Source organism: Canis lupus, chromosome 36 (assembly GCF_003254725.2).
Source record: "Canis lupus dingo isolate Sandy chromosome 36, ASM325472v2, whole genome shotgun sequence".
Classification (NCBI taxonomy): domain Eukaryota; kingdom Metazoa; phylum Chordata; class Mammalia; order Carnivora; family Canidae; genus Canis; species Canis lupus.
The window spans coordinates 15200176-15213714 of record NC_064278.1 but is presented as its reverse complement, the minus strand read 5'-3'; the positions used below and the strand labels follow the sequence as shown (position 1 = coordinate 15213714).

The 13539-nt window shown below is 38.6% G+C and overlaps 1 protein-coding gene across 14 annotated transcripts in view; it reads right to left on the bottom strand.

Annotated features, from left to right (window-relative positions):
• The window catches only part of MYO3B (myosin IIIB), a 427138-nt gene that overhangs the window by 190235 nt on the left and 223364 nt on the right, over positions 1 to 13539 (bottom strand). For 13 of the 14 annotated variants that reach the window (XR_003141433.3, XR_003141434.3, XR_003141436.3 and 10 more), the window contains 3 exons: positions 11227 to 11306; positions 3645 to 3722; positions 777 to 982 (listed from right to left, as the gene is read on the bottom strand). Coding sequence is in view for 10 of the 14 variants with exons in the window: in XM_025460118.3 (XP_025315903.1) it covers positions 777 to 982; positions 3645 to 3722; positions 11227 to 11306 (364 nt within the window). In the remaining 4 variants the exon portion in view is untranslated. The remainder of the gene's footprint in view (positions 1 to 776; positions 983 to 3644; positions 3723 to 11226; positions 11307 to 13539) is intronic. The other variant, XM_049106167.1, reaches the window with a different exon arrangement.

Here is a 13539-nt window from a genome sequence, read left to right as displayed (position 1 = left end):
GTAAAAATTCTACCTGTAATCACATGATACACAGTGCATCTCTATGGCCGCTATATAAAAAGGAACAGATTTTCACTCCTAGGTAAAGTCAATTTCTAGGTCTAAAAAGCTCCAAAACAATTTATTTCAATAGACATTGGTTGACTGCAATGAACTGAGGAGATAAAAGTGTATGATGAAGACTTCTAGGTTCAAATGTCTGCTCTACCATTCACTAGCATGGGACCTTGGGAAAGTCACTTACGTTTCTTTCTGCACCTCAATTTCCTCATCTATAAAATGAGAATAATAATAGAGTATAGCTCACAGGACTGTTCTATGAATCAAATGAGATTATACACCTAGGGCATTCTAGGTGCTTTGCAAATATCAGCTATGCTTTTGTATCATGCCATTTTTTTAGCCTAAGGATTGGGTGCCTGGGTGTATTCACACCCACTAGAATCTTGATCCACTTATGGAGGAACACTTTCATCATTAAATATCAATTAAATATCTGGAAATTCTGAAATCCAAGGATATATACATTATATAAATACCTATGGACGTTTTTATTTTTTTTAAGCGATAAGAAGGGTGCTTACTCTGTCCTCCAGAGCACTGCAATTTAGTTGAAGCACAATAAAAATGCAAACATTTAAGCAAGTAAATGGTAGCTGGTAACCAGCCAATTACATGTTAGGAGGCAAACATGCAGGAGGAACAATCCCAGCGGACTAGGACAGCCACAGCACAGCTATATTTAACATAATGTATTTCCCAAGATGCCACCTGACCTTTTCACAAATTCTTCAAAGAGGATGCGGTGGGAATACCCCTGCCTGCGGATGCTGACTGTCTCCAGGATCCCTGTGGAACGGAGCTGGGCCAGCACACTCTCTCGGGAGAACTTCAAGGCCTCTCGGTCATCATTGGGTTTAATGCAGCGCACAAAGTGGGGCTGTCCAACCACCATTTTGGAGAGCAGATCCATCAGAGAGTACTATCAGGGGAAAAAATACCCATGAAATGAGGTTACCACAAACATAATAGATAATTACAACAGAGGCCTACAGGGGCCTCTAGAGCAGTTTGTTGGCTTGTAAACAACTCACAGACCTTTTTGAGGCCAAAAAAGAAGCCAGTAATACAGGGTGATAATATAGGTTCTAATGAATACTTATAGCTGCCTGTGGATTCAAAAGCATTCCTTAAACATCACCTAGTACCAGGGTGCCTGGGTGGCTCAGTTGGCTGAGTGTCTGACTCTTGATTTCAGCTCAGGTCTTGATCTTGGGGTCATGGGATTGAGCCTTTTGTTGGGGTCCCTGCTCAGCTTGGTGGCGGGGAGGGGGAGTTCTGCTTGAGATTCTCTCACTCTGACCCTCTCTTCTGCTCATATACTAACACACTCTCTCTAAAATGAATAGATGAGGGGTGTCTAGGTGGCTCAGTTGGTTAGGCATTCAACTCATGATTTTGGCTCAAGTCATGATCTCAGGATCATCCGATTGAACCCTGCTTTGAGCTCCTCTCTCAGCAGGGAATCTGCTTGAGATTCTCTCCCTTTCCCTCTCCCTCAACCACTCCTCCCAGGTCATATGTGCTCTCATTTTCTCTCTCAAATAAATAAATATTTAAAAATAAAGAAAGAAAACAAATAGATGAATCATAAATAAATAAACAAACAAACAAATAAATAAATATCACCTAGTGCCAAGCAATATCCTTATGGCAAAAACTTAGCTAAGGACATGCTTAGGTTACCCAGTAACTCTATCGCCAGAACTAGCTTGTCTCTAGGACTCTAAGGTAGTATTCCATAAACTCTGCCTGTAATTTAAAATGTCTGACTGGGACACCTGTGTGGCTCAGCGGTTGAGCGTCTGTCTTTGGCTCATGGAATGATTCGGGGTCCCAGGATAGAGTCCCGCATCAGGTTCCCTGCAGGGAGCCTGCTTCTCCCTCTATGTCTCTCTCTCTCTCTCTCTCTCTCATGAATGAATAAATAAAATCTTTAAAAAATAAAATAAAACGTCTAGCTACTAGGAAAGGGGTCAGTTGTTTCTTCAGCCCAAGAATAACCAGAAAGTCTAAGCAAATCTTACTGATAGTACTGGTAATGAAGCAGAAGAAAAAGAAGAAACAGATAGAAAAAGGGCAAAGAAAACAAGACAATTGGAGAGAAGTTGATTATAGTAAAGATCAACCCATATCTTTAGAATGACTGGCAGGGGGCTCTCACAGCAAGAGGGCACATGGAAAAGCACAGCCCTGCTTGTGTGGGAATAGCCTCAGCTGCTCCTCAGGGGCATCCATTTTTGGAGTTTCTCTTTTAGACACAGCTTCAGGGGCAATTACAAGCCACACAAGAAATCAGTCCCGTTATTTCATAACCACTGACCCAAAATGGTATTACCTGGCTTGTCAATGCATTCTTTTTCTCAGAATTAACATTTGGGGGACACCAAGCTGATTGTCATGGATACATTTCTGAAAAATCGTAAGGTAAAGGTGGCTTCTTCTGAAAGTGGGATTCTAGGATCTGGAAGATGATATCACACAGTTCTTCAGAGTCTCCAAATCCCATGGGACACACTGCCCCCTCAAGACACTAGGAAGATACAGCTACTAAAGGGGAGAGGACCAGGGTAAATCTCAAGATAAGAAATAAATGACAATCAGAAATGTCCAACCATGAGAGTGATGAAGCAGGAGCTGACTGTCCACCTGTCAGAGAAGCTGTGGCAAGAATCACTGCATGGATGGAATACTGGACTCAAAGGCCTCTGGGCCCAATTCATACCCTCAGAGCCCAATTTTAGTTTATTTCTGAAGTACAGCTGACTAGATCAGACTTTTTGGCTTTGGGTCCTTCTTGAACCTGCCAGCTTTCCATGGAGCCTTCCACCCATGGTGCAACCCCAGCTCATGACCACCTGGCTTCCCATCCCTACTGAGCTCCTTCCAATTGCAACTCCACCTTACAACCTGAGATCAGTAATATCATCTATAGCCTAATAGCTTCTCTACCACAAAGCTGCCTAGACCTTAGCTCCCAGTGGTTCATGATCTCAAGGGGTTTCTAACCCTAGTGCTTTATACTGTGAAGATAAATCTATGTGAATTGGTATAATGTGCATCTAAGCAGAGCCTTTCTAGGCACAATGTTTTTACTCAAAGGAATCATTTTACTAGATGAAATATCAAGACTTGGGGCAGCAGAGATGGGAAATAACTGGGTCTGGGTCAATTTGATCCAGAAAAATAAAGTCAAAACTAAGACGGATTCCCTCAGGATCTGAAATTAATAAGCGACCTTCTGGAATTTTATTAAATACTTTATTTTTCAGTAAATATGCTGGGAAAGCAGCTGGTTCCAGTAGCTTTAAGGCCAGGAAGTGGGTCAAATGCTAATAGAATCAGCACACTGAATGGACAAAGCTTTGTGTCAGTGACAGAGAGGGTCCTCTCTGTAGACACATGGGATTTCATCTGATCTTCCTGAAATCAGAGAACAGAGGTAGGTTCCCTTCACTCCTACCTTTCTTAACTGACTCTTGTGCTTTGCTCTTCAATAATTCCATCATATTTGAGCCTCTTATATGAAGGATTGGGAGTCCTTTTTAGAAATAGGCAGAATAGAGATTAAAAAGACTCCATACCCGGAAGTAAGAAGCCATGGTCTGCCTCTTCATGTTGGTAGTTTCTTCTGGATGCCGTATCACCTCCAGAGTGTCCACCTAGAGTAGAGGCAGAGGGAAGTAGTTTAAGGATATAGACATTTTCTGGCTTTTCCAAAATCTGTTTGGTTCAATACCTGAGGGACCTTGATGTTTTGAACATGACAGTGAATACTACAGGAGAAGTTTTAAGACATATAAAAGAAAAATAGAATTTGTGCTGTTCCACTCACTTGAGAATAACCACACTCTGCAAAGTACCATATGATCTTGGTGTAAGTACCTATCACTATTATTTCTATATCTTTTGATGTTCTAATGGTCCCCTGTTAAGTTCTCCAATAATGTCGCATGAAACCAATTTCTTTCTTTTTTCTTTCTTTTCTTTCTTTCTTTCTTTCTTTTCTTTTTCTTTCTTTCCTTTCTTTCTTCCTTTCTTTTTCTTCCTCTTTCTTTCTTTCCTTTCTTTCATTCTTTTTCTTTCTTTTCTTTAAGATTTAATTATTCATGAGAGACACAGAGAGAGGCAGAGACATAGGCAGAGGGAGAAGCAGACTCCTTCCAGAGCCTGATGCAGGACTGGATCCCAGGACCCTGGGATGACAACAGGAGCAAAGGCAGAGCCAGAGGCTTAATCACTGAGCGACCCAGGTGCCCCCAAACAGTTTTTCAAAAGAAAACTGGGCAACCACCCATGAAGCTGGATGATTATAAAGACATGGGCCCAGGGATCCCTGGGTGGCGCAGTGGTTTGGCGCCTGCCTTTGGCCCAGGGCGCGATCCTGGAGACCCGGGATCGAATCCCACGTCGGGCTCCTGGTGCATGGAGCTTGCTTCTCCCTCTGCCTATGTCTCTGCCTCTCTCTCTCTCTCTGTGTGACTATCATAAATAAATAAAAATTAAAAAAAAAAAAAAAGACATGGGCCCAAAGCCCATGTTGGATCTCAGGGAATTAGATGGGTTCCAGTTACCTTCCTGCCATCAAACCCTGCTGCTACTCCGCCCACTCCCCACAGTTCCCACATGGTCACTGTAGCCCAGAGCTTGAGATACACATGTTCCCAATCATCTATCTCAACTACCTGGGCTGACTAGAAGAAATTTATGAATGAAAACAAATGTAGGAAACAACCTGCTTTGTTATCATATCTTAACAATAAAAACCCTGCTCCTGCACATACAAGCTATTTGGTTTACAGAGTGCACAAGTGGCATTTTAGCACCAGCCTCTGCCATGGCAGCTTCCCATCTGCTCTGAACAGGTGGCAAGAGTATGAAGCAGGAATGTTTAAACTGGAAGATGCTGCTGTCAGCAAGTGTGTTCTGCTTGGTGAATTGCTGTCCAGGCGGCCACCTCCCCATGGGGTGAGGATGTCTGCAGCCTTGTTCAACAAAAGTGCAAAGTGGGTGCTAGAAGGGTTGAGGGCATGAGGGGCAAATAATGAGGCCCTACCTCAAGGGCTATTTAGGAGACTGTGCAAAATGGAAGGAAATGCTTCAATTGGCTTAAAGAAAACAGTTTAAGAAAGGGAATAAACGGGGAGCTAAGTTTTCAATAGCCAGAAAAGCAACCTAAATAGTGAGCAGGAATATGAGGCTATCTCTGCATGAAGTGATATCAGGGGGCAGTGCAGCTTCCTTTTCTAGGCTGCATGTTGGATGCATTCCCAAAGCCATCAGTTTATTTGCATGCAGCTAAAGTTATGGTACAGCCTGTAGGTTTTAACTTTATTATTTTTTTTAATGAGAAAGGAGGACATGAAAGCTTGGTGTTGAGCAGGAAGGCTTTTCTAATATAGAAAAGGGGAAAACCAACACTACAAACCCACCACATCTGAAGAGATTGTATTGCATTCTTTCCATGGGCATCTGCGAGGACCCACTGAAGGTCCTCTTCCCCCATCTCATCCCTGTTTGGAGGATGGAGCTGCTGAGGTTTGGGGCCAGCAAATCAGAACTGCAGAAGAGAGGATCTTGCTAGGCTCTGCCTTCTGTTGAATTGTAAATTCTACGTTTTCTTGAACTTTTTCTCCTTACTTTCTTTCCCCTCAATCTGACCTTCATATAAACACACACACAGTCTAAACTTGGAAATTTCTCCACCACTTCCTTATAACTTCCTTTTATTCTGGGATCCCCTCTGAATAATCCTATCTTTCTTTGAATCTTGCTTTTCCTCCCTCATTTCCCTCCCTTTTTATTCAAAGGACTCAGTGGGCTCTAGGGCACAGTAAAAAGGACAGCTTAAAAACTCATCCATATTTTTCTATTAGAATTCACCTGTTAACTCCCCTCAGAATATACAATAGGCTCTTAGCATTTGAGAATTTAACAGTTTAGTGATCAGAAAATCCTTGATGGATGGGACATAATTTAAAAGGTACAATAAATATTGTTTTCAAGATCAGTACCTGTCCTCTGCAGCAAACTGGAAAAATACAGAATGAAGCACTAATTTGCACTCTAAAAGTTATAAGGCTGGTGGGCTCCCCTATCTAACCACCCAGCATGACCGAGTTCTGTCCTACTCACATACAGAATAACTCTGGGAAAGTAAGTAAAAACCTATTTGCTATTACATACAGCCTGGAAGTGCTAATGCTTGTCCACAGTTTATCACCTACATATTTAGTACTACATTTTAGTACTACATAAATAACATGCTATTGAGGTATTTTCTAATTTAGGAATTCGGAAATGTTTTGTTTTGGCCAAGGACTTCTTGTATAGTCACAAAGTTCTCCTGAGCATGGAATGGATCTGAAAGAGGAAATTTTGGATAAGGGATATACCAGAAGTTGAATCTCTTGGTCCTTCAAACTAGGAGACTAGGCACAAACCTCACCTCTGTCTGCACTAGGTCTACTATGAACTCTAAGAAACTCCAAAAAAATTCAAACAAAAACATAAATGAAGGTTGTTGTCTGATTTAAAAGTCTGTCATCCTGTGCTAATTTAGTTAAAAGTAGCTTCATTTACTTTAAAAAAATTTTTTTTCAGAAAGAATCCAGAAAATAGATTTCATTAGGGATACCAGCTAGCATTTAGTCCTTCCCAAAGGTGGGGAATTCACAACAAACAGTTTTCCCCAGAGTATCTTATCATTTTTACCGCAGATAGGGGAAAACACACTAGAAAAGCTTTCCTGGGCTTAGAGGATATATGTTATAGAACACAGAGTTTCTGAAATGGACACACCTGGTTCAAATCCTGGCCATTCAACTTAACTAACCTGTGTGGACTTGGACTCTTTGCTTCTCAAAACCTGTTTTCCTTATTAAGAAAACTGGTTAAAAGCTACTGCCTTGCACACATGTAAGAAGTATATCAGTTTCCCTTCCATGATTACCACGCTCGATTTAGTTTTAGTTTAGTGATGAACATCAATGATGCAGGGTTTTCTTCAATGGCAGATGGCAAGTACTAGCACCCATGCAACACAGCAAGATTTTTTTTAACTTATTGGCAGAGAAAATACTTTTTTTTTTAAAGATTTTATTTATTTATTCATTAGAGACAGAGACAGAGAGAGAGAGAGAGAGGCAAAGACATAGGCAGAGGGAGAAGCAGGCTCCATGCAGCAAACTCGACGTGGGACTCGATCCTGGGTCTCCAGAATCAGGCGCTGGGCCAAAGGTGGCGCTAAACCGCCGAGCCACCCAGGCTGCCCAAGAAAATACTTTCAATGAAACCAATTTCAAGATGATTAGTAAAACCAATATTCTAGATCCAACCACTGTCTGTCTAACCCAGTATCCTTTCTCTTCCAGTTTCAATTTATATAACAATACAAGTCAATTGGAGCTGAGCAAGGCTGCTTTCTGCCCACATGACAAATGTCCTGCCCAATTTCTTATGAGAGGTGCCGGTTAGTGTTCAAAGTAGTCCTGAGTAAGCTTTACAAATTGTAATATAAACTCCAAGTCCACAGGAAATGAGCAAGCTTCAGTATACGTATGGACTCCACACATGAAGTTTTAGATGGTTACCAAAACACGAGTAATAAAGCATCCATTGTTCCAAAGTAAAAATCACTGTAGGAACCACTCTGCCCATATTATGCCAGTAAAGTCTTAAAATGACCCTATGAGTTAAGTACTATTATTATTCCTATGGTACATACGAAGAGGTTAAGGCTCAAGAGATTTTAGGGAAAATTTCCAGGGTCTTTTAGCTAGTAATTGGCCATGCCTACATCTAAATCCAGTTCTGTCTGATTCCAAAACCTTACTTCTTAAACATTATATATACTGCCTTTCTATGTGATTTGATAGAACTTATAAAATCAATCTAAATGCATGGTATTATTAAAAAGACTTGCCTTATCTGTCAACTAAATTTACTCTAGGATAAAGACATAGATTCCAGAAGTCTTAAAAACCACCTAGGTTTCAACAATAAGTGAAAAATGGAAAGATTTTTGTTCCTGGTCTCAGTAAGTACCCACTATTTGGATTCTAAAACCTCAAAAGTGCTTATTATTTATCTTCTTGACATCATCTATTGTCAAGAATTTTTATGCTATCAAGTAATCCATCCACCCCTTAAGGAAAAAAAACCCTATATAGCATCACTCCTCTCAAAGCCTTCAAAGCCCTGAATGGAAAAGCAAGACTGGCATTGACATCATCAATGTGGTGGTGCTGAATGTGTTGGAGGTCAGCTTCCTATAAGATCACTTGTGTTTTTTTTACCTCGGATAAGGCAGAGAAAAACTGCTGGAGTGTTTTTATTACTGTTACACTTATTTTCTGATGCCTCAACTAGAACTTTCAACTCATCTCTCTTCCAAATGAAAACAAATCACTAGTCATTTTCATCTCATTTATATACATTATTATGATGATGTAAATATATGCCACATACTAGAGGGCACACTTGTCACACAAGGCCTGAACAACAGTATGCAGTGTAGAGAGAAAGGTAACATTGTGCCGGTATTCTGTGTGGAAGGCAGGGGAATGGAGTCCTTGCAGAATCCAACAGCCACAACAGCAAATTGAGGAAAGGATGGTAATGTGGCCTGATGAGAATATTACCCAGGAGTCTTTAATCTTTTTGTGTCATGATCTCTTTTAGAATCTAGTGGGAGCCAATGACTCCAAAAAACACAGACAAGTTGATCCTCATTATTTGTGGATTCTGTATTTGTTAATGTACCTACTTTCTAATATTTATTTTTAAACCCCAAATCAGTTCCTGCAGTGCTTTCATGATGATTTACACACATACAGAGTGGTGAAAACTGATTACCCAATATACCTGTTTCTAGCTCAGGTTGAACAAGATGACATTCCGCCTTTCTGTTTTAGCTCTCATGCTATAATCCAGGTTTATTTAAGTGCCATGTGCTTTGCATTTTTGTACTTTTGGTTAGTGATTTCACTGTTTAAAAAGAGCCCCCAAGCATAGTGCTGGAGTGTTGTCTAGTGTTCCTAAGTGCAAGAAAGCTATTAAATACCTCTTGGGAAACATACCTGTATTAGACAAACTTCATTTGGGCATGAGTTATAGTGCTGTTGGCCTTGGATTCAATGACACAAATACTGCAATTAAAATATTATTTTAGGGGGTCATGGGTGGCTCAGTCTGTTAAGTGTCCAACTCTTGGTTTTGGCTCAGGTCACAATCCCAGGGTCCTGAGATTGAGACTTGTGCTGGGCACCATGCTCAGCTGGGAATCTGTTTGAGATTTTCTCCCTCTCCCTTTGCTGCCTCCATTTTCACATTTGCTCTTGCTTTAGTTCTCTCTCTTTCTAAAATAAATAAATAAATCTTCTAAAAAATAAAATATTGTTTTATACAAAGAAATACTGCATATAATTATTTGTAAGAAATATACATTAAATAATGTGCTTTTAAATAGAAAAACACATCAAACAAGATTGTGCACTAATTGGTTGACAACAATGTTGCGAGTAGAGGCTGCGAGTAGAGGCTTTCAGGAACCTAACCACATATTTCCCCTAGGAGCAATGCTGTAGTGTTTGCTGACTCAGTATTCACAGCAACTTTATAGAATGTGATTGCATGAATAATTAAGAATCAACTAAATTTTTTTACATGTAATAGTATCAAGAGGCTCTTAGAACCACTAAAACTCTGATGTAAATTTCTTGTAGGGACCTGTATAAACCATGTTATATAGTCCTAATATCTTGCCACGAATTCACAAGACTGAAAAGTAGAAAAGTAGAATAATACATGTGGTTATAATAGCAATGTGGGTATAAAAATTATTGCTAACAAAAATGATCTGAGTCTTATTACGTATAGGTAAGTCTTTCATTTTCAAAGAAAATTTGAATATGTATGTTTGTATCAATTTTGAGATAGTATTCAATAGTATTCTATGTGGCTGAATTTATTATTCTTTATTAAATAATTTAATATTTAATGTAAATAAAATATATGAAAATTCAGAGATATGATCTATTTATTTTATTACAGCTTCACCTTTTAGATAACTGGGTTTTGGTGTTAGTATATACAGAGAGCATTAGCCAGCCAATCCTTGAGATCCTTGCTAAACGTTAGCTCAAAGGATATAAGTTAAAAATACTTTACGGTGGGATATTTATTAACCTTTCTAACATTCCCTTTGCACAGAGAAGTACACCTCTCATTTTTCAGAGAGCAAAACAGAATGACAGGAAATGGTTTGGTTTCTTTCCTTTCTGCTAACTCCATTTTGGTCCCTGTTAGCCTCCTCTGTAGGTTGGTGATGGCCTCTAGGAAAAGTGCTTTATCTCTTCCTAGAGAGGCTTTATGTGCAAGTGTCATTGTTCTGCATCTTAAGTTGTCTTTCTGAGACTCACAAATGAAGGGGTCCAGAATATGCCACACTGGCATAGGTATTATTTTGAGCTGAAGACATCTGAAAATCAACAGTTGCAAGAAGAGGTTTTCCTGAACTCGCCTTATCTGGCTAAAAACAGGGCCTCTCAAAATAATCCAACTGTCATAAATCTCCTCCCTGGCAGTTTCACAACCTGTTATGGAAGACTGACTGCTATCACCACAGATGAGAAATGAACACTGGGATAAGAAACTGCCTAACCAGACACTGTCACAGAACCATCATACTTCCCATCTATTCTCCTAAGGGACCATTTGTTTTTCCCAAAAGTCATCTGTTCTCCCACAAGTGCCCATCTCTCCCTCCTCTTGCCCCATTCATCCCCTATTAAGATGGCATATAAGCCTCAAATTCTAATTATCTCTTTGAGTTACTTTTTTGAGAGTTCCTAATAATGCACATAATTAAAATTTGTTTTTTCTCCTGTTAAACTTTCAGGTTGAGTTTAATTCAGTACCCCCAAGAACTGAAGTTAAGAGAGTAGAGGAAAAGTTTTCTCCCCTGACACAGTACTTTAAGAATTCCATGACACTGTTTTTGTTTCAAATTTCCTAACTGCTGATTTCCTAAATGCCTTCATCTCTTTACCAGATTACCCAAGCAGTGGGCTGGATAAACTAAAGTTGTCTACCCTAGGATTATCCCAAAGGCAGGAGCAAGCACCCCACTGTCCACATTATTTTGAGTACAAACCTGCTACTCACCTTGGTTCTCCCAGTACTGAAATGTGGAGGCAAAGATCTTGAGGCTGCTGTTATCCTGGCTCTTGTTTGGGCCAAATTACCTGAGCAAAAAAGACAAAAAAGTTAAAGTGAAGGAAAAGTTAAGGAATAGTATTATGACAATTTTTGTCTTTATGTTTTTGCATTTTTATTAATTTTCCAAATAATCTGCTCTGAATATGAAAAATTTGGAAGAATTTAGATTTTGAAACTTTAATGATATAAACAAATTATAATTTATAATATAAATTGAATTTATATTAGTTTCATAAGCAAAACAGAAACAATAAAAAAAACTTTCCAATTCATTCAATAAACTAGCAAAAGAAGAAAATTGCCATACATAAAAAGGACATATAAAAAGCCCACAGCTAACAACTCAACAGGAATGATTGAAAGCTTTTTCCTCTAAGATCAGGATCAGAGCAGGAAGCTCACTCTTACCACTTCTATTCAACTAGCAGTCCTAGCTCAAGCAGTTAGGCAAGAAAAAGAAATAAAAGACACCCAAATTGTAAAGAAAGAAGTAAAATGATCTCTGTTCATAGGTGCTATGATCTTGTATATTAAAAATAACCCTAAATATCCTACAAAAAAACCCTGCTAAAACTAGTAAGTCAATTCAGCAAATTTGTAAGATATAAAATCAGCATAGAAAAATCAGTTGCATTTCTATGCACTAACAATGAAAATTTGAAAAGGAAACTAAGAAAATCCTACTTATAATAGCATCAAAAAGAATAAAATACTTAGAAATAAACTTAACCAAGGAAGCAAAAGACTTGTGCTATGAAAACTACAAAGTATTCCTGAAAGAAATTAAAGAAGGCACACAAATAAATGGAGAGGTATTTTGTTCTTGGGAAGGAAAGGAATCATTTTCCTCTACTCATCTCATGTTCATTTCCTGGGGCTCTGCAAATTAGATTGACAGAAGACAGATTAACAAGAGAAAAGCAAACAGCAGTTTATTAATGCATCACACATACATACAGGAGTACTTGGTGATAAGTAACTCAAGGGGTGGTTAGAATTGGGCTCACAAAGCATCTTAACAAAACAATAATAAATTTCTTGGTAAGTGACAAAAGATGTTTGAATTTCTAGGAGCAGTAAATTATGGAAAGGTAAATATATGAGGAAGCTAATGGAAGGTAAGGACTAGTTAGTAAAATTTTGTTATACAGATTCCTCTGGTGCTATCTCTGGGCAGACAAGGGTCTAGAGTTTTCTCTGGTGATTAACTTCTGTCCTTCCTGGTAGAGAGGGGTGGGGGGATACTTCTACAAATTTATGTCTTGCTTTTATGTAAACAAAGGGAAAGCAGAGAGCTTTTCTTATATCTTCTTCTCAATCACCTCCAGCTCAAAATAATCTTTATGCCAAAGTGGCATATTTTAGGGTGGCATACTCTGCTACCCTTTACTGTGTTTATGGATTGAAAGATCTAATATTGTTAAAATGTCCATGCTACCCACAAGGATCTATAGATTCAATATAATCCCCATCAAGATCTTAATGGCATTTTTGCAGAAATATAAAAAACCCTAAAATTCATCTGGAACCACAAAGGACCCAAAGCTCCAAGCAATCTTGAAAAGGAAAAGAAAAAAAAAAGAAAAAAGAAAAAAGAAAAGGAAAAGAAAAGCTGAAAACTTCACATTTCCTGATTTCAAAATGTATTAATCACCAACAGTAATCAAAATACTATGGTACTGGCATAAAGACAAACATATAGACCTATGGAACAGAATAGAGCCCAGAAATAAATCTATGCATAGATGGTCAAGTAATCCTTAAAATGGGTGTCAAGATTATATAATGGGGAAAGGGTAGTCTCTTCAACAAATCGTGTTTGGACAACTCAATATCTGCATGCAAAAGAATGAAACTGGACCCTATCTTATACAAAATTCAATTCCTATTGGATTAAAGATTTAAATGTAAGACCTAAAACTATAAAACTCCTAGGAAAAAACATAGGGAGAGAGCGTCATGACACTGATCTTAGCAATGATTTCTTGGATAGGATATCAAAAGCACAGGCAATAAAAGCAAAAATAGACAAGAGGCTTTACATCAAATCATAAGCTTCTGCACAGGAAAGGAAACAATCAGCAGAGGGAAAAGGAAACCTACAGAATGGGAGAAAATATTTGCAGAGCATATAAGGGGTTAATTTCCAAGATCTATACAGACTTCTACAACTCAACAGCAAAAAATAAAATAAATAATAAAATAATAAAATAAAATAAAATAAAATAAAATAAATAAAATAAAATAAAACATAACTGG